The sequence below is a fragment of the Oreochromis aureus genome, linkage group 7 (genome assembly GCF_013358895.1).
Source record: "Oreochromis aureus strain Israel breed Guangdong linkage group 7, ZZ_aureus, whole genome shotgun sequence".
NCBI lineage: Eukaryota > Metazoa > Chordata > Actinopteri > Cichliformes > Cichlidae > Oreochromis > Oreochromis aureus.
This window is the reverse complement of record NC_052948.1, coordinates 46389789-46409360: the sequence shown is the minus strand read 5'-3', so window position 1 is coordinate 46409360 and position 19572 is coordinate 46389789. Positions and strand designations below refer to the sequence as shown.

Genomic DNA, 19572 nt, shown 5'->3' with positions numbered 1-19572 from the left:
ATGCATCTTTGTTTTTCCTTTGTTTCCTGCTGTGCACACATGCAGTTTTTTTCTTTTCTTTTGAATGCATATGTGGGACTGAAACTGGAAATGAAATGCCACCTTTAGCCCACTTTTATTTAACCCTGATTACACATACTGCCTCAGCTGTAACATAAGGTTGTTAAAGAGTCACTAACTAATCATAAAAAAAGATCAGGTTGTGGGGATGCCACTACAAGTAGTTAGTTTTATCCGTAATGCATGATTTTCACATGTCTCCAGATGTGCTTGTCTATCGCCAGCTGTTTTCACACACAGTCAAGCTGACACAGCTGTGCAGCTCTGTGAGTCTGTTTGGAGAGACAGTAAACTATGTTGATTTTGCAGTGTTGATTCCCCAGTGGCCCCTCTGTAGTGAAATGTTACAAAAGAGCAAGCAGTTTGTGTTTTGTTTTTTTACTCTCCACACTATAAAATCGTAAGAGAAGTTTTAGAGAGTATCGAGGAAGGCTGATGCTGATGGCACTGGCTATAAAATTAATGTTCCAATGAAACCGGAGATTCTGACTTTTATACACTGTTCTTAGATCATGTTTGTGGACTGAACCCAGGAAGGACTTGAAACTTTTGTTCAGTTGTGTGCTTAAGTGATAATGTCAGGGCAAAATGCTACAGTGGTAATTAAAAACATAAACCAGGATTTAAATAGCACTGAGATGGGCAAATAAATGAGATTGCCTCTAACTAGGCTATTATTTCTAAATATGTTATTGATGAAGCTCCTCGTTGCTAAATGAAAAAATGTTCCAGTATCTGTACATAAGGACCCTTATCCTCATGAAAAGTTGCAATAACTTTGATTAAATCAATATTAAAACCATTAGGCATCTCCTGCTGTTGAGGGCTATAGAAAGTATTTGGTTTTTAAAGTCACTTTAGTTGTACAGTGCAGCACTGTACAACTACACAATGACTGTAACACTTTGTGCTCCCAAAGGAAGGATGGAGGTGTTTTTCCTAACTTAGAGTAAACTGAATTTAGATTTGAAACTTCCTCGAGAGGAAGAATCACAGTGAACATTTAATCGTCTTTATTTCTTTCCACAAACTTTGACAATCTAGTTTAAAACATTTTTTCGCCTGGATTGTGTGACTGTTTTTGTCTTGAGAACAATTAACATTGGATTGTAAAAACAAAAAAAAGGAAGAAAGAAAAAAGCTAAATCTCACTGTCCTTTTCGTGAAGTTAGCGTTTCGTATTTGTCGGTTTTAAGAAGCCATGATACGCTTGAAAAACAATGAAATGTTTGGAGGAATGTCACCAATTACTGATATGCTGACAGCAGTGTGATAGCATATCCTGTATCATGTCCTGTCGAGAGCCTAGACAACATTGCCTGTGACTGCAGGATGTTTTTGTGGGATGAGCCATATCACTGGGGGATAATAGCGCTTTACTGCAGATTGCATTGTAAGAGAATCAGCATCTGTTCAGCATCTGAGAAAGTACGTCACCAGCTTGACAGCTTGGCTCAGTGTCACAGCTCTTGTTGACCTCCCATAGCTGACCCGAATACATGTGGCGAAAGCAGCGTTTTATCTGTAACGTCTTGCAGCATTTTTTTAACAATGTTACGTGACAGCTTGTTAGTTGAAAAAGCTTCTTTTTTTTCTCCACCAGATTTCAAACAATTTGTAACAAACTTAACATAATTAAAATACTTATATGAACTGATAACATTTTATGGAGGAATGCCCAGCTTCTGACATGACACTATACAATTATTGCATGGAGTAACTGATGGGTAGTAGAAGAAGAAATTCCTGTAATCCTCAGCAAACAGAAAGGCTCATTTATTTCAAAAGGAAGGTTCCTTGATCATTACTGGAAGAATTCACAATAACAAACTGATATTACTGATACTAATGTGAGTTAAATTCCGCTGTAGTCATTAAAATGATTGCCATTGTTATTTCCTTTTTTCTTTCCATCCTGCCTTTGAGGCCTTCCCTGTCTGTCGTGACTAACTTGCCTTCTTTTATTTCTGTCGTTTCCCTTCACACTATTTTTGATCGCGCGTCAATCAAATATTTATGTAGAAAGACTGACTCCCTCAGGCTTCCTCGGCTTTCACCAACCCCCCCCCCCCCCTTCCTTGTGACGCAAAAGCTTACACATAAATAGTCACGCATAGTAGACAGGTTAGAGGGGGATTTTTATTTGATCTGTTTTGGATGTTCTACAGCATTTCAATTATGGTTTTTTTTCGTGTTCTTATTATTTTGGTCAGATGCTATGGTATGCCAAACATCTGTTGAATGTGTTCACCTCTAGTTGAAGCACCAATCAGCATGGTAGTTGTAGTAATGTGCTGAACAGTGAAAGAAACACTGATGACCCCCAATACGCATAAGAGCTGTTAATTTTAGCGTGTTCATTTAAAACTTCAATTTTAAAACTTCAGATACAGCTAACTGAAATATTCAAAGCAAGGCAAAAAGTTACTGTGAAATTGAAATAACATTTTCTTTTATTTGGCCAGTGATGTCATTGGATTGGTATAACCTATTTCTTCAAAATTAGCTGTTCTCCATTCATTGTGTGGCACTGAATGCACTGAAGAGGTGCAGTACTTTTTTCTTCTTCAGCTCTTGGGTCAGACAAAAAGAGAAGAACAAATCAGCCTAGATAGAAATTCATTAAAGATTGAGCCCAAAATAAACCTGAAGCCCATGGTTTCTTTTTTAATTGTTATTTATTGAGCACATTTTTACATATCAAGGTTATAAAAGCCTACTCTTAACAGTCTTAGCAATCCCTATTCCTAAAGCCTTCCCCTGCTTTCTTATTCATGCAAAACATAATATAAACTCCATTATTTCCCATTGGCCCAGACGAGGAAACAGCAGTGTCTAGTCGTTGGGATGGATGTATATATTTATACCTTGTATGGAGCCAGATTCCAGCCGACCGTGGTGACGCACAAAGCTAAAAAAGGTCCCATTTCCTGGCCCCACACAGGAAGCAAAGGAAAGACCTTGGCTCCAACAGGGTTGTGCAACTCGGCTCGTGGACACTTAACCATAATAAACATTTCTTTTTAACAGGGCCCTGCTAAGAGAATAGGGGGAGAGTTGGGTGTGGAGGGTAAGAAAAAGTATAATGAGATTGATGGCCAAATACGTTTGATCTAACAAATTCTAAGCAGACAAGAAGTAAATAAAAATACATGCAAAGCTGACTCATACAGTTCTGTGTAATCATAGCAACAGGTAGTGGACATGCCTTTTAGGACCTGATTTAGCTCTGTGCTTTCTCAAAATTGCATTTAATGAAGGTAATGAATTTGTTTTTGTCTTTTCTCTCCAGACAAACCAAAACTCCACAATTACACTACACAGTACCAATCCACCAAGTTTTGAGACAAATTCCCATTTGATACAAGGTTTACCCTCCGAAGAGGAGGAGCTGATCAAATGGGCAACAGAGTCGTTTGGGGGTGTGACTTCATTCACTACTCTTAGTAATGTTAATCATATCACATCAGCAGGAAAACAAGGTGAGAGACATTTGTGTAAAGGTGATTTTGAGTTAATTTTTATCACGATCATCTTCTAAACCATCCATTTACTTGTAAGGCATGGAAATGTGCCATACACACATTATGAAATAAAGATGAAGATCTCTCTCTCTCTCTCTCTCTCTCTCTCTCTCGCTCTCCCTTTATATATATAGATATATATAGATGTAGATATATAGATATATAGATATATATAGATACATCAGATCACAGAAGAACAGCAAAAAGGTTTCTTATCTGTCTCTAAAACAGTGTTTTAAATGAACTTTGAAACTGTGTGGTTTTTTGTATTTAGGATATGCTATCTGCATCTGTGTTTGGTCTAAAACAGCATGTTTGGATGCTGTAGAGAACAAAGTAATTACAGTCAGCACATCATGCAGCTCCAGCTTACATAACTCAGGAGAGAGTCTGCATTATAGTAATCAAGGCTGGATGCGGTGCTGTTTCTGGTGCTCTATAGAGAGCATTCATCACTAACCTTCTTTTATCTGAAGTATGCCTAAAAACACTTTCTGATGAAATAACTGCAAAAAGCAATGTGTGCACCAAAAAGCTGTTTAGAGTTGAACATTTTCATAGGCAAGATTTCTATTACTGAATGTCATCGGTGCACTGCTTTCCAATGCTTTTCATGCGCATTTGTAGGTGGACAAGCCAGAGGAATTAAAAGCAAAACAAACAGCTGCGACAGATTTTTTTTAAATTTATTTTTTTTTTCTATAAAGCTGTATGCAACAAGCACAACATGTTAAAATCTTAAGTATTCTGAGGAAATCTTGAGCTTGGCTAAAGTGTTGAGGATGAATCAACATATTTTTTTTAGTGCTGACAAGATGTCATTACATATGGCAGAACATTTGGAAAGAGTAGTAATTGAGAAGTGACCATTGATGCTGAAGATGGAAGCGCAAAACAACACAGATTTAAAGTGAACATTCATGGATGACTAAAAGCTGGACATTAGGAATATTATGGGATGTTACTGCCATCAGCAGTAGCAGCAGGATGCTCAGTGCAAGCACAATTATTTCCTAGCAAAGCCTCCTTAAGGCAGTCTGAGCCAACGCGGAGCTCTTAGATGGATTTAAAAAGAAGTGAACAGTGGTGGGGCTGAAATAGCGACGGCTGCTTGTGCTCCATTTCTATTATAATTTTGAGTATTTTAAGGAATTATGTTTGAATCTGTCTTCATGATTCCCTGTCCTTCTCTGTGATTTCCAACATGTAATGTGTTACAGTACGAGGGAGCTCAGCTTCCCTTTCAAGCAGTGCTTTCTCTCATTGAAAATGCCATATTTAAATTGTAAGCAAAAGGATGTTTTCAGCCTGCTTAGTTTTAGCTAATGTTGTAACTGAGTCATGCTCCACAAGGGCATGATAATTACTCAAGCACTGGAACATTTTACATTTCTATTTTGTTGTATCATTTGGCCTTGCCTGCATTGGGGTGTTAGGTGCATTTGCGTAGGCCTTGTTGTAGGTGTTTGAAAAGTCTGTGCAGTGACACACAACAATATGTTGCTGAGACGCCGGCTCGCCGAGCAGCTAGAGTAGAAAATGTGTGCATGTCCTTTGGGATTCGTCAATGTCAAATTTGAAATGTGATTTCAAATTCATGTCATGCTATTGCTTTTGCAGAAGACAAGTGTTAAGCAATGATAATGAAGCTACTTTTGAATTATAGTTAGAAGAGCTACAAGCCAGACAAGATTTTAAGTAATTAGAAGAAGACTGCTCCAATCCTCTGTGCAAATGGAGCAATGGCAGCCAGCTTGAATTTGACTTGGTCACAGATTGCAATAATTTGTAGTATTTAATAAAAGTGTGGGGAAAAGCAACCCTGTCCTATAGCATGAGCCATTTCTCCCCATGTGTCTTTTGGTTCCAAACACACACTAAGTATTCTTGGCACACACCGCTTGCCCATTAGTGTGATGATGCGGTGTCAGGAGCTGTGGGAAACGTATATCAACCCACAATTCAGCCATAGTGTTCTAAAACTTTTGGAGCACTGTAGCAAGTTACACCTTTGAACCATCTGTGTGTATCTTCAAAACTGCTGCTGGAGTATGTTTAACAGCAGTAAATGATAGGTGTTAATGTTCCTCCCAAAGCAGGTTAGTCCTTGGTTAGAGATTAGCTCATCAGTGTCTTTCTTGAACCATTGGACGACCGATGATAGAAAGTAATTGTTTTATGGTTTTACAGGAACCAAGCCAGGCTCTCCAATCTGTACACTTGAAATTGAAGATATGCTGGAGAAGCATTTCATGAAGATTCGATCAAGTCCAAGCAAATTTTGCTTCCCACAGCAGCAGGCCTCAAGTACTGAAACTGAGCTTCATATTATAAACATCGCAGAGAATTCCAGCATTCGGTAAACCTTAATATAAAATGCTTTTTTAAAGCTATATTTACTGGCAAAATCTTTCTTGTGATATTTAATTTTTTATTGCAGCAATGTATCCCTGCACGTGCATGCAGAGAAGCACACCACCGTGTTCATGAGGGGTCCTCAGGGCACCATGTGGACCTTCATCAATCCACAACACACCTCGTTTGTTGTAAGCATACATATTAAAGTCTCATACTTCAAGAAGTATTTATGGCATGCACCATGTGTGAGATATTATTTATTAAGATGAAAAAGACTTCAGGTATTGAAGTTATCATGTCTACCTCTGCATTGTTACTGATTTATCTTAACCTGTCCTCATTTTCTTCAGTCTAACAATGAAATAACGCTGAATACTACCTCAGTCTCGCACACAATACCCCCTCAGTTCACACTGACTAGTGATACTGCATCAGATGTGCAAAGGACGGCTTTGGGCTATTTTAAAGTTCCTACTTTTACCAGCTATACTGAATTGGAATTAAAAGAATCGAGGATTTCACTGGTTTTTAAGAAAAGCGAGACCCCAACAGGTAAGACAATAAAATGAAAGCATTCTTCTTGTTTTATGTTGGAAGTTTTACCACAAATAGAGTAGACTAAGTATTGCAAAATACAATAACCTCCCCAAAAAATACATGTTACCAAACCCAGAGACTGTACTGTATCAGTAGGATAATGACAGCAATAACAAATTAAATACTAACATTGTTGCATTTGGTGTATATTTTTTTTACTATGTTGTAATTTGAATGGTCAGTTAAGTTCTCAGTAACAGAGATACTCTTGTTTTTCAGAAATAATCTAAGAACATCAACAGTGATACAGTTGTTTCATGCAAAAAATTTTTGTTGACCTATTTTAATTTAATTTCTCACTCAGTTGCGCCAAGCGTTCCGACACCAGGCAATCCTGTTACGACAAATTCCCCCACTAAAATCCCCATGGTGATAACGCTGTACACCTCTGCAGACTATCAGACGCCCATAGACTTTAACACCAAAATCCAGACCGACAAGAGAATTTTTGCACAGGTAAAACTCTCTTTACCTTTTTAACTGCATTTATTCACTGCTTAAATAAGTGATGGGTAATGTTTTTTGTCTTTGTGGTCTTTTTTTAAATTGTTACAGGGATGACACCCATCACACAGTTACTGCTTTTAGTTAACTGCAGTCTGCAAACTGAATTAAATAGAATTTTTTTTCTATCTAAATATAAATATTTTACAATAGCAACAAAAAGGCTTACTGTTTAACATATCAGATTGTCTTTCATCAGCTAATGCCCATTGAACTTATCATCTTTGTTTTGAATTCTTTTCTGTTCTCTGCAGATTTCTGGAAATAATTCAGGGAGTCTAATCTTGACTTGGAAGGTGACCAAATGTATTTTGCGATCCAAAGGCTCGTGCCTTGGAGAGAAAAACCTGCCCTTCTTTCCAGTGGACTGCCCCTCAAATTCTTGTCTTAACAGAGCTCGATTCACCTTCTTATTAGAGCAGCTTCAGGAGCTTTCATCCACCACATGGGACATGGAATGTGATGTCAGCTTTTGTTATAGTGAGGTAAGGATTTATCAATCACTTTTAATGTTTCACATCAATACAACACTTTACAGTTTTTACATGTTTAACTCAGTCGCTTTGAATTCAGAAAATCTGCCTGTATGACAAACCTATGGACACTTTGAACTTTTGGGTGAGCTGTGTTTTTGCTTCTTCCCTAGCAATGTGCATATGGAGGAAAAGCCAGCAGGAATTTGGAATTTACCCAGCCATGCCCAGAAGCCCAAAGTGAGTTCAGTTTAAACTCCAACATGTGGATGAGTTTTTTTATTTTTTTATTTCTTTAAATTAATAAAAAAAAGTTGCAAAAAAAAGTCCCAATGGTGGCCTTGCGTTTAAAATTAAATTTTGACAGATGAATGTTTTATATTTAATTCTCTAAGAATAAACTCTCCAAACTCTCAGCAGAAATACCAAAACTTTTAAATTACCTTTTATGCCTTCAGGACTTAATTGCTAGTCTGGTGCTTGGTCAGAGTGTTGTTGCTTGCTGCAATAATTTTCATTCCTATTATTGCTTTCAGTGCAAAACAAATGCTGCACAGGCTGTTGTCATAACAGTGGATATGCAGTGAGGCACATAAGGGGTTGTGGGGCAGGCCCTCGTCCTTTAGGAAGGTCTGCAGGCTGACCTTGTGGCCACAATCAAAAATAATGACCCTCGGGGGAGGGGGGGCGAAGTCCTTTGTGTTTCCAAGGGGTTTGACTGCGCTGCTGTCCAAACATAGGCACTGAGCTTTGTGCTATTGTCAGACCAATCAACACAGTTGACTCAAACAAGAAAAGATGTCTTTCTTGAAAGAAAGTACAGTCGCCACACGTCATGATTAATTTCTAGGAAATTTCAGATGAATCAATTTCTAAACGAGAAGACACAAGGAAGCAGAAGCTGATTAAATGGAAGGACACATGAAGTGTCTTAGTAAAACTTGTAATTTGTTTGTTTATGCCTTAAGCTGCCTTTATGTTTCCTGTCCTTTTAGAGGAGAAAGATAAAGGTTTTTATGTCAGTATTGCAGGGGAAGCTGCCTAAACTACTCATCCATGCTTCCCTGTGTCCTGGTTGTCCTCCTCCTTGATTCTCTCTGCATTTCTTTGACTTATATGGTTTAAAGAAATGTGTCTTTTTCTTGGATACCAGGGTAAATTGAGAGATCTAACTTTAAAGTACCACACTTGTTTGGTTGGTCTGTTCACTTCATTAGCCAGTGTCAGACATGCAAGGGTTATTGTATACCAGCAGCACTAGCAGACTGCAGTCTGCTGCAAGCCTTCACTGGGCAGGACTATGAACTCCATTCAGCAATCTTTCCTGTTTGGTAGTTTTCATACAGAGGGCTACAGGGAGTCTGAGCGCAGGCATGCTGTCTCTCTCCTCCTCTCCACCTGCACTGAAGCTTCTGCTTCCTCCTCTTGTTTATTCAGCTTCGCTGTCAAAGTCTCACTTATACAAACTAGCGCACCAATTGATAATAGAAAAAAACGTCTCTAGGGAAAACCTACTTAGGTTGCTGTGATGTTTCTCACTCATTTAGGAATGTCCTTTGCTGTAAAATCAACAAACTGGGCTGACTGCCTGGAATGCAGTCAGCCCAAATGCCCACAAGATGTCACTGTGTCAGTGCTCTGGTTCACGTTTATGTGAAATGACACACACAAACACACACACTCATTGAGAATAGTTGCACATTTCTGCGTTAATTTAGAGTTAAATGTGTCTTGGCCTTATAACGACTTTATGAAGACACGATTCAGCTTCACACAGATATTAGTCAAATGACCATACTGTGTTAAGTAGGATTACGTTTTTGCAAAGCAAGCTCCTGCTTTCTGGTTGTTATGTCCTGATGAGGTTTTGTGTTTTGTGCATTAGTACGTAGCTTAGCATGTTCAACCCAGAGGCAGAAGGCAGCAGAAGGCAGGTGAGAAACTCATGGAAAGGTGATGATTAGTTTCCTCCTACTGCTCTGGATACTTGTGGGAAAATCTCTACAGGCAGCAGTAGAGGGGAAGGAGGGAAAGCCGGTATTTACGCAGTGGTTTTCTTGATAGATAACACATAACATACTGCCTCTGCTCTTGTGGGGACTTCTCACAGCTTACATGGTTTGGGACAAGGTTGTTTATTTGCAGCCTTGAAAAGCTTCACTACATTCCCAGATATTGATTTTGGTGCAAATTCTGTAAACAATTTGACAGTTAATTCAGGCCAGTCAGATGGATACTGAACAAATCAAAGTTTAGATCTAAGCAATATGTTTTTAACATTGTTTCTCATTGCAAATTCTAATACATTTAAGAACATCTGTTTATTTTTCCAATCCTTTTCAAATGAGGATTAGAGTTTACTGTGATGTTTGAGTGAAGGGAAGAACTGTCAGTGATCTGCTGCGCAGCCTTTTTTAAAGGTGTGTTTCTCAAGGTTGTTAATTTCTAGCTTTGCCAGCCCACTAAAACTAAAGAAAAAAATTGCTAGGCTGTTACAGTATGTACAGTCTGGTTGATGCAGTTTTTGGGTAATGATATTTTTTTGTCATTTTGAATCTATACACTACCACAGTGGATTTTAAATCAAACACTCAAGATATTTCCACCCTTGAGATGATCCATTAGGCTTTACTGCAGCCACCTTCAGTTGCTCCGTGTTTGTCGGTCTGCCTTCAGTTTGGTATTTAATAACTGAAAACCACGCTCTGCTGGGTTGAAGAATATTCAGTTTCTTTGCTCGGAGAAACTCTGGGGTTGCTTTCGCTTTGTGTTTTAGGTCATCATCCATTTGCACTGTGAAGTGCCGTCTGATCGCTTTTGCGGGTTTTGAGTGAATCTGAGTACACCACTCTACAATTCAGAATTTAGAACGGCTACTGCTATCAGCAGACCCAGTTCCACTGACAGCTGTACATGCAATAGCATGGCCTCCCCAGTTTTTGACAGAAGATGTGGTTCAGATCATGAGCTCTTTTTCTCCTTCTCCATAAATTTCTCTTCCCATCAATTTTGTACAAGTTAATCTTTGCTTCATCTGTCCAACGAATTTTTTCCCCCCAGAACTCTGCAGGGTCTTTTAGATGTTTTCTGGCAAAGTCTAACCTTGAGTGCAACCAGTGGTTTGGACCTTATTGTAAACCATCTGTATTTTAATTCATTCATTTTTAATTCAGTTGGACAATTAACTGGCAAGCAGGCCAGGTGAAACAGAGAGTGATCAAAAATGTATGAAATGGCTTTAATACAGGGCAGCATGGTGGTGCGAGGTTAGCAATTTTTGCCTCACCACAAGAATGTCCCGAGCTGGACTTCACCATCTGGCCGGGGACTTTCTGTGTGCCTCTCGCCCTCTGGTTGCAGGGATAGGCTCGTGCGACCCTCATAAACATAAGAGAATGGATGGATTCACACAGTCAATGCAATACTTTTGTTAAACCCCTTTGAATTAAAGCAGAAAATCTCCTCTTCAATCACATTTAAATTTAATTTATTTTTTTTTAAAGTTTAAAAATCCATTGTGGTAGTGTACAGAAAAATTTTCATTTTCCAAGTATGCTGGACGTCTGTATGTGCCTCGGTACATATTCATTCTGAGCTGCTTTGAGGGAAAGTATTTTATTTTTATAACTACTGGTTCAAGGTTATATGTTATCTAATATATTTTGTTAGCCAAAAAGTCTCTTGTGTAGTGGAAGCCAGCTCATGGCATGCTCAGAAAACTTCAGAAATTGCAAAGTTGGTTGTTAATCAAAATTTGTATGGCTACATTGGAACAGGACGAATTCCATTTTCTTTAAAAAAAAAAAAATTATGACTCACCCAAAACATTGGCTGTAGTTTTGGGAGGTGATAAATAGCACTGTATGTATGTTCTATTGATTTCCAGAAGGTGTTTTAGTAGATGCATAGATAGTCTGCCAGCTTCAGGAGTGGATGGAAAGAATTATGGCGATTATCATTAAGTCCTTTGTGGAGCGGCTCTGGCGTGCATTAAGGTTAAGTAGCACTTAATTGTGAAACACAGAAGCTGTTTTGGATATAGATGGCACGATTATTATTGTTAATATAGTACTTTATGTAGAGGCATGAACTATTGGCAGGTCATGGAAAAATGTCCAGTGTATTGCATGTCAGTCAGAGTATGGGTTTGAAATTTGGTGGTTTCATAGAGATGTAAATTATAACTGTACATTGCAGAGCTAGCCTCTCATTTCAGGGAGTTCATAAACTTTCACTTGTTTTTTCTATTACACAGGATATGGAATAGTAACTTTTAAGCATCACACATAAATGTACGAACAGCAGCTCACTGGAACATTTAATAGAGATGCTCTCTAAGGACACACATGGGTTAGTTGGGGTGAATTCTTTATTGAACTAAGAAGATTACATTGTAGTAATCGTGATTCACAGTGCAGATTTAGGACAAACCCAAATTAAGAACATATTTTCAGATGGAAAATCAGTTAAAGTGGTGGACGCAGTGTTTATCCACAAGTCAAAAAATCTCTGTGTGTAGAGTTGAGTTCAGTTACATAAAAAATGCCAAGTACATTGGTCTTCCTGAAAAGAAAACACTTGCTATGTGGCTATGCGATTTTGTTTTTGTTTTTGGTTAGAGTGAATAGATAGAATCTGTGTTTGTGTTATAATAGAGATAATCTAATCTACATATTCTACTTGTGTGCATTATATAATGAACCTATTGCATGACTTATTTTATTTGGTATAGAGGAAACAATTCTGTCTGTGTACTACCAAACCTTTACAATGTGAAAATGCAATGTTATTAAAAGGACACGCCATAGCTTGTAAGAAGAACATGTATTTTATGCCACCATATAAATCGTTGTATATCACATGCTGTTGATTGATTGTCCGGTGTAGTCCTGCTGGAGCACAACAAATAGGACTTTTCAGTGGTTCTTTGAGGAAATAATATTCAAGCTGCATTAAAGGAGGATTTCGGGTCTCTAAAGATTTTGTAGTTGTAGCAGTTGTAGTAAATCTTTTTCTTTCTTTTTTTTAAATTTAAGCTTGCATACATTGTTTTTGCATGTCTGCTTTTCAGCCCCAACATGCATTGATTTTCGCCTGTCTGAAGTTCTGGGCATTGCCTTTGGAGGGTTCCTGATTGGGGTATTACTTATTGGAGCGCTGTGGTTTATCAAAATCAAAACAGGTAAATTTATGAGTGAGAACAGAATGTTTGGACTCCAGAATAGATCTGAATCGATGTATGCCTGAATTTGAAATTGTCCAATTCTCCTTAATTCAGGGTACCCAACTGGACTGGAGATGAATTCAACTGTAGTCAATATTCCTGGTAAGGACTCTTATTTTTTAATAATTTCTTTTTGTTTTTAGCAGGTTCTTATTGGCTTGTATTTCCTTTCCACAGGATGTCCTTGCTCAGGAGCAAAGCGACAACCTGTTTCTACCAACCCATCCCCCTCTGAGAACAGCAGTGCCAATGCTAGCATTGGAAGCACCCAGAGCACACCTACCAGCAGCATGGCTTGAGAATGTGGTATTTTCACCCAGCAGGGCCACCATCCTCCTTCAAATTTACCTATACGGGTTTTGTGCTTTTTTTTTTTTTTAAATCAATGCCTGAAAAGCATTTGTTACATTCCTACTTCTTTAGATTCTCCTTTAAAAAGCACAACCCATGTCTTTGGCATAACACCTCTGAAACGGATGTGATCTGGGAGCTTGTAATTGGCGGTGGGGAGGGCTAAGCGATGGTAACCAAAGTTTAATCAATGCCTTCTGACGTTCACCTCTGCTACCTCTCTGTAAAGTCAAGCTCTAAGACAGGAAGTTAAAGAGGGCAAAAGAAAAAAAATAAATTGGCTTGCAGCAACAGGAAAAACAAACCATATCCCCACAAGAGCTAACAGGAAATTCACTGCATTCCTTCCAATGAATTGTGCTTGTGTGATGGCAGCACAATAATAGTCAGACAGGAGACAAAACCAGTCAAAAGACATACTTTGTAAAACAGATGAAAAGCTGTTGTGCGCTCACATCAAGCTACAAAAATATGAGGGGCTGTTTGCTAGCTCAGTCTAGTCAGCAGCATTTTGCGGACTGAAAAGATCAACGTGTTTGGATCTCAAACAAGTCAACAAAATGCTTATTTCAGTGGCTATTTTTCTAAAATAAAGTTTAAGGTTAATGGTTAACAGCTGCCTGTTATTATTTAGTCTAGACCTAAGTTTAAACTTAGATGTCTGTAGTGAATTTCATTTTCTTTCTTTCTTTTTTTAAATTCTGTGTCACTTTAGGTGAATCTTAAAATGACTGTTTGGGTCATATGTAGCCTATGAAACAAAGTTATGGTGCCATTTTCATGCTATTAATAGGCGAATCAATGCTGCTGTACTAATGTGTTGTGGAAGATATATTTACTAATTGCTCAAGAAGTACAATCAAAGCTATCATTTATGGCTCACAGGTTGCAATTAATACTGAATCATTAAGACGTCAGTTCCTTTGGTTGTCCAAAGTGTCACATGTAGAGACGTATGGCTGTATTCAGAACTGAATAGTATGGCTGTAATTAGGTGTTAGTTCTAAAACGCTACAATATCCATTCTAATGAGAGTCATCAATCACCACGTCTATCACCACGGCCTGACAATTTGCTGTACTGTTTTCACAACAGACTATGTTAAATCACATCTTGGTGTTTTCAGGGTGGTGTAATCATCACCCAGTAGAATTAAGCACAGCTGTTTATAGTGTTAACAGTATATTGTACTTACATTTGAATACTTGGCATGAAGACCAGCTGACCTTCTTATATTCAATGTCATTTTATTCAAAATGTAGGCAGTAATTTTCTGCTCTATTTTTTGATTGGAGATGAGTGCACAGGGTGTAAAAGGGCTTTTGTCATTAAACTGATGCTGTGGACCACGAATGCATCAGAGATTTTGCATTAAAGAAAAAAAAAAAAACAGCTATTGTTACCCATGCCATGACCTTGCTTAGGTGGAAAGTACAGGCTCAATGAAAAGGTGAAGATTTTTAAAATAATAAATATAAGTGCTAATGTAACACATTAAATGTTTTTTTTTTAATGTGAAAAAAAAAATGAATCCAGTCTAAGGCAAATGTTTGCTTTAAATGAGATGGCTGTGCTTGAATGTGCCCACGTGTATGTAAATTTGCCCCTGAAAACAGCTCCCCCCACTTATCCTTTGACCTTTAACTTTTTAACTGCCTACTTAAATCAGCTCTGAACACAGCCCATTGTGACTCTGCAGTATCAATTGCAACTGTTCTGTAAGACCATATTCTGAATGCACTGCCGCAGAGTATTAAAATTTGAATTCAGCTCCATGCATGCTATGATAAAAATTCAAATCTTTATTTTTTTTCATTTGTCACATGACCTGTGTAAAGATATGGAAGCTGTCATTTGCAAGAAATTAGTTTGTGGTTACCAATAATAACTTCTGCTTTCCACGTTTAATAGGCTGCATCAGCCACTGCCTGGCTAATGTTAGACTTATGCTGCATATTTGCATGATGAGGATGTTGGGGGGGGTGGGGGGGGGGGGGCTACAACTGTAAAGTGACGGTTGATCCGTGAACCCACTTTCTTATTTTAATGTACAAATGTAAATGAGTTTAGTATTTTATTGCCACTCTTTTACCTCTAAAATATTGCCATCGCACATCAACTCTGGTGTAAGTAAGCAGAAAAAAGAAATCATTTTGCATTTACAGTACATTGCATCAACACAAGTAGTAAAACTGTGATATGTTAAAACTTTATGATCACAAACACTCTCTCACACACACATATATATGATGTATATATAAAAAGTACACCCTTACTGTTTACTCAGGAATTAAGAGGGGAAGTAGCAGCCAGATTGCTGCCAGTCAAATGCACTTGATTAACTGATCATCAGTAAGTGTGAACACCTCTGTAAAAGCAGCAGTTCTGGCGATTTGATCAGCAATCAGCTCTGTTTTAAAATGCCCCTGTTTTACGCGGATGGATGCCACAGTAAATTCACCGCAAAGCCAGAGAGATCGCACAAAAACTAAACATCTGTAACTCTTCAGGCCTCACTTAGCATGTTACAATTTATGAAGATACAACTAGAAGAAGAGTGAACAAAAATAGCATGTCAGGAGAAAGCCTCTTTTGTAAAAAGAACAGGCAGAAGGGATAACGTTTGCTTTTCTTACATCTGATCAAACCACAAGACTTTGGAAGAACTAAACTCAGCATATCAGCAGAAACACCTCCTACCAACTGTCAAGCATGGCGGTGGAGGGGTTATGATTTGGGCTTGTTTTGTAATCACAGGACCTGTGCACCTTGCAGTCATTAGATCATGCATGATCTCTTCTTTTTACCAAAGCATTTTATTGTTTAGAAATTGGGTTATGCAGCAGTACAAGCTCATTAGCAAATCTACAGCAGTGCAGCTGAAAAGGGAAGATTACTACACGTTATAGTGCTAAGGGTTGTTCTTCAAGCTATTGAAACATGAAGTGTGCCTAGTTTTTCCGAGGATATACAGTATATATATTTATATCTATCTATGTGTGTGTGTGTGTGTAGACCTAGGAATTATTTAAATTCAAATGAGAAATGCTTATCCTCCTTCTCCTTCTGGTTTGCTAAAAGAATTTGTTCACCTTTAATTATGATCTTAAAAATGTTCCGAACCACCAACACTGTAAAATGTCTTTTCTTTGTATGTGAGCAATGTAGCAGAACCACATTTTCTCTCTTACTCAGTGTGTCTGCATGTACATTTTTCCAGTGCATGCCTGATTTTCTTTGTATATTTTTTGTAGACAAAGAGGGCCAGTACAAGCTGTCACTTGATTATTTGTGCAATATAATGAGGTAAACCTGTATGTAATGTCTATATGTCATTTTTATCCTTTTTTTGTAAGTTTTGTATGATAATCTTACATTGAATGATTTCTCAACCTGTATTTAATTTACTGGGACAATTCATAATCATGGCACGTATAAAATGCACATTGATTCTGTATAGCAACTGTTTTTGAATCTCATATAGGTTTTATTCTGTAATCACAGACAGTGCGTGTCACCTCACGTCACAGTACATATGGTTTATTGATTTTAGCCCTGTTTCACTTTTGCCCTCACCCTAAGGGTCCCGTGCTGTCCAAAAACACGAGATATCTCTGCAAACTGACATCCTGACATTGTGTTGTATTCATTGTACAATCTTCACTGGGTGTGAGGGGGAAGGTGCATTCTGGATTCTGAAGACAGGATGTCTCACTAAACAGTAGCATCACAGTTAAATATTCAGCACTGACAGTTACCAGGATACATTCGCACCTAAAATAGTCAAAACGCAGCTATTATTAAAAACTTTTTTTTCATTAGATTCGTGGAAGCGTTTGCAGCATGAGACTTTTTTTCTATTATAACTATCCTGCACCTGTGTTAAACCAGCCCCAGTAACTGTCTAAGCACTGACAGTAGAATCAGACAGGTTGTCAGTTAATTCAGTGTTAACCCTGCAGATCCCTTCGTTACCTCTGACAAAAGCTCTCCCTTCCACAGATGCTCTACACAGTTAATGAAATATGTGCGCATATACACAGTATGCGTGCTCTGTGTGTGTGCGTGGGTGTGTCGTTACAATAGGAACTACAGCTACATTTATGCGTGAGGATTCATACCTGTATTCCTACCAAACAGTCGGGAATTGTAACAATGTGTCAAAACGTCTGCTTTTATTTTATCAAGTATAAGATGCAGTGTTATTTTTGTTCTGGAGTTGGCAGCCTTTTACTGTTTAAAATGAGTCCATTTGTTGAGACAGTATTCAACTGATGCCGTGTACTTCTGTGTTGTCTCAGAGAAATGTATGTTTTGTCAAAATTATCTTAATAAACTCCATTTGAAAAAATTTCCCTGTGTTTTCTGCTGTGTTTCTTAGACCTTTATGTTACGCTAGCTGGTAGACCTTGGAAACAGCAAACTCCCAGGACACCACAGATCTCCCAGGATAAGCAATATCAGAGAGCAGTAATATAGCACACTTTGTAGAGCGCTGATGTGGAATAAAGAACCAGATTTACCGCACCGTCTCAAATGTATTCATAGCACAAATGAAAAATGCAAAGGAACAACAAAGAGTACAGTGTTTTTAAGCCATATTTGCCCACCAATTTGATGAAATCATTGCTGAACATGCAGGAGGCTATAAAAATGAAGATTTATTTGACTGATTTTTTTTTCTATGACAACTACTTTGGCATTCTCTTGCTTGCGGTCAAGTGAGAGCTTCTCTTGACTGCTGTGTTTTTGATTAGACAGCAAATCCATATGAGTATGGTGCAGAGAGTTTATACTAATAGATACATTATATACACACTTGCGGTTACTTATCAACCCGTATGGACATACTTTATAAGGTTATGGCATATTACAGAAACATTAAAGCTTGTATCATATTAGTTTTTGACTTAACTTACAAACGTCTCCATTACTTGAAATGATTAAATCCGCCAAGGAGGTTATGTTTTTGGTAGCGTTTGTGTGAGTGTCTGTAAACACGATGCATCCACCAAGGCCTTAAAGGTGAACTTAATGATTTATTGGTTGAAAATTTACAAAAAAGCCATATAACTGTGATTGCTACAAGTTTAGTGTGTGTTGTCAACATATAGAAAGTACTGTGTAAAGATTTTAAATATCATTGTACATTTGAACTTGTCGTTCAAGGTCAATAGATTGATCTGAAGTGATAGTAATGGAGCTATTTATTAAAACTATGTTTACTGCCATTGCATGTATTGACACGGAAGATATTTAGGGCATTTAGGGAAAGCTATATAGGGATTCTAAATATCACGCCACTTTAAACCGCTGACATCTTCTTCAACATGTCAGCGGTTCAAGGTCAAATAAGGTCAAACTTTCATGTGTTTTATCTTTAAAACTATGATTGAAATTCTGCTGCCTGTGTTTGTACTGATAAGGCGTAGGAAATGATACTGGTAAATGGGGATATTAAATATTACATTGTAGTTTGCATCCAAATGTCATGTCATATTTGACCTCTGATCTCACTTTTACATTTTACATCTGCATTTCTTGTAAGTTGACCCAAAAAGTGTATTGCCACATTTATTCACCTGTACTGTCAAGAGACAGCAAATGAATCCACATTTAAAAACAAAATTGTAGTCAAAATTTTGTCAAGTATATCAAAATGGATTTCAACCAGGCAAATAATAAAAACCTGGACTTTGCTCTCTTTTTTACTGCACTACAAAGTTCATAAAGTATGTTTAAAAAACAAAGAAAATAAAACGAATTTATGCAAAATACAATAGTATTCCATCAAAAGTGGATACTGGCCAGAGATTAAGGTTTGCAATCTCCGAGTCTTCTTGTTTCGTATGTAGTCAACAGCATCCCTGTTAGAGTTTAGCTTTATGGCTAAACAAAAAATTGTAGTGGTACAGCTAAGTTTGTCACTTACACAGTATTTGCAGCTGTAACATACTGTAAATAAAAGTTTAATGTTTAGCTCTAAAGTGCAATGAGATACATTAATAAAGTTGTGTAAGACGTGCCTGGGTTAATGCATTTCCACCAGCAGTATCGAGTAGTCAGTTTTTCAGATTTTATTATTCTGACTCAGAAAAAAGTTTGACTCATGAATGACTGAATTCAAAACACACTCTAATGACCTTGTGAGTCATATATAACCCTTATTGTTGGGGGATATAAATGAAAAGAATGTGTTTTTCTGCTGTAGTCATTCTTTAGGCTCCAACTCTTCCTTTTAATACACAAGTTCAATCAGTGTTTTCAGGACTGCAGCCAAGGCACACAATCCATGTTTATGGACAGCATTCATCTCCAAATGTGACCATGAAACCATTTGGCCTTGCACAGGATACATTTCGTGATGTGTCCGTCTGTGTGCGTGCCTGTTCTTTTCTGCAAAACTGTGCCTGGTGAAATGTGTTATCCATGCATAAAGCTCGCAACGATAGCCTCGGGGTAAAAACAGTTGTCAGCTCTT

The 19572-nt window shown here is 37.8% G+C and overlaps 1 protein-coding gene across 2 annotated transcripts in view; it reads left to right on the top strand.

Moving 5' to 3' along the window:
• The window catches only part of eng (endoglin), a 42097-nt gene extending 24653 nt beyond the window's left edge, over positions 1–17444 (top strand). For both annotated transcript variants that reach the window (XM_031754460.2, XM_031754459.2), the window contains exons 5-14: positions 3353–3542; positions 5775–5943; positions 6025–6130; positions 6293–6494; positions 6844–6995; positions 7298–7528; positions 7690–7756; positions 12588–12698; positions 12795–12842; positions 12918–17444. In XM_031754460.2, coding sequence (XP_031610320.1) covers positions 3353–3542; positions 5775–5943; positions 6025–6130; positions 6293–6494; positions 6844–6995; positions 7298–7528; positions 7690–7756; positions 12588–12698; positions 12795–12842; positions 12918–13039 — 1398 coding nt within the window. In that variant the 3' untranslated portion in view covers positions 13040–17444. The remainder of the gene's footprint in view (positions 1–3352; positions 3543–5774; positions 5944–6024; positions 6131–6292; positions 6495–6843; positions 6996–7297; positions 7529–7689; positions 7757–12587; positions 12699–12794; positions 12843–12917) is intronic.
• The last annotated feature ends 2128 nt before the right edge of the window (positions 17445–19572 follow it).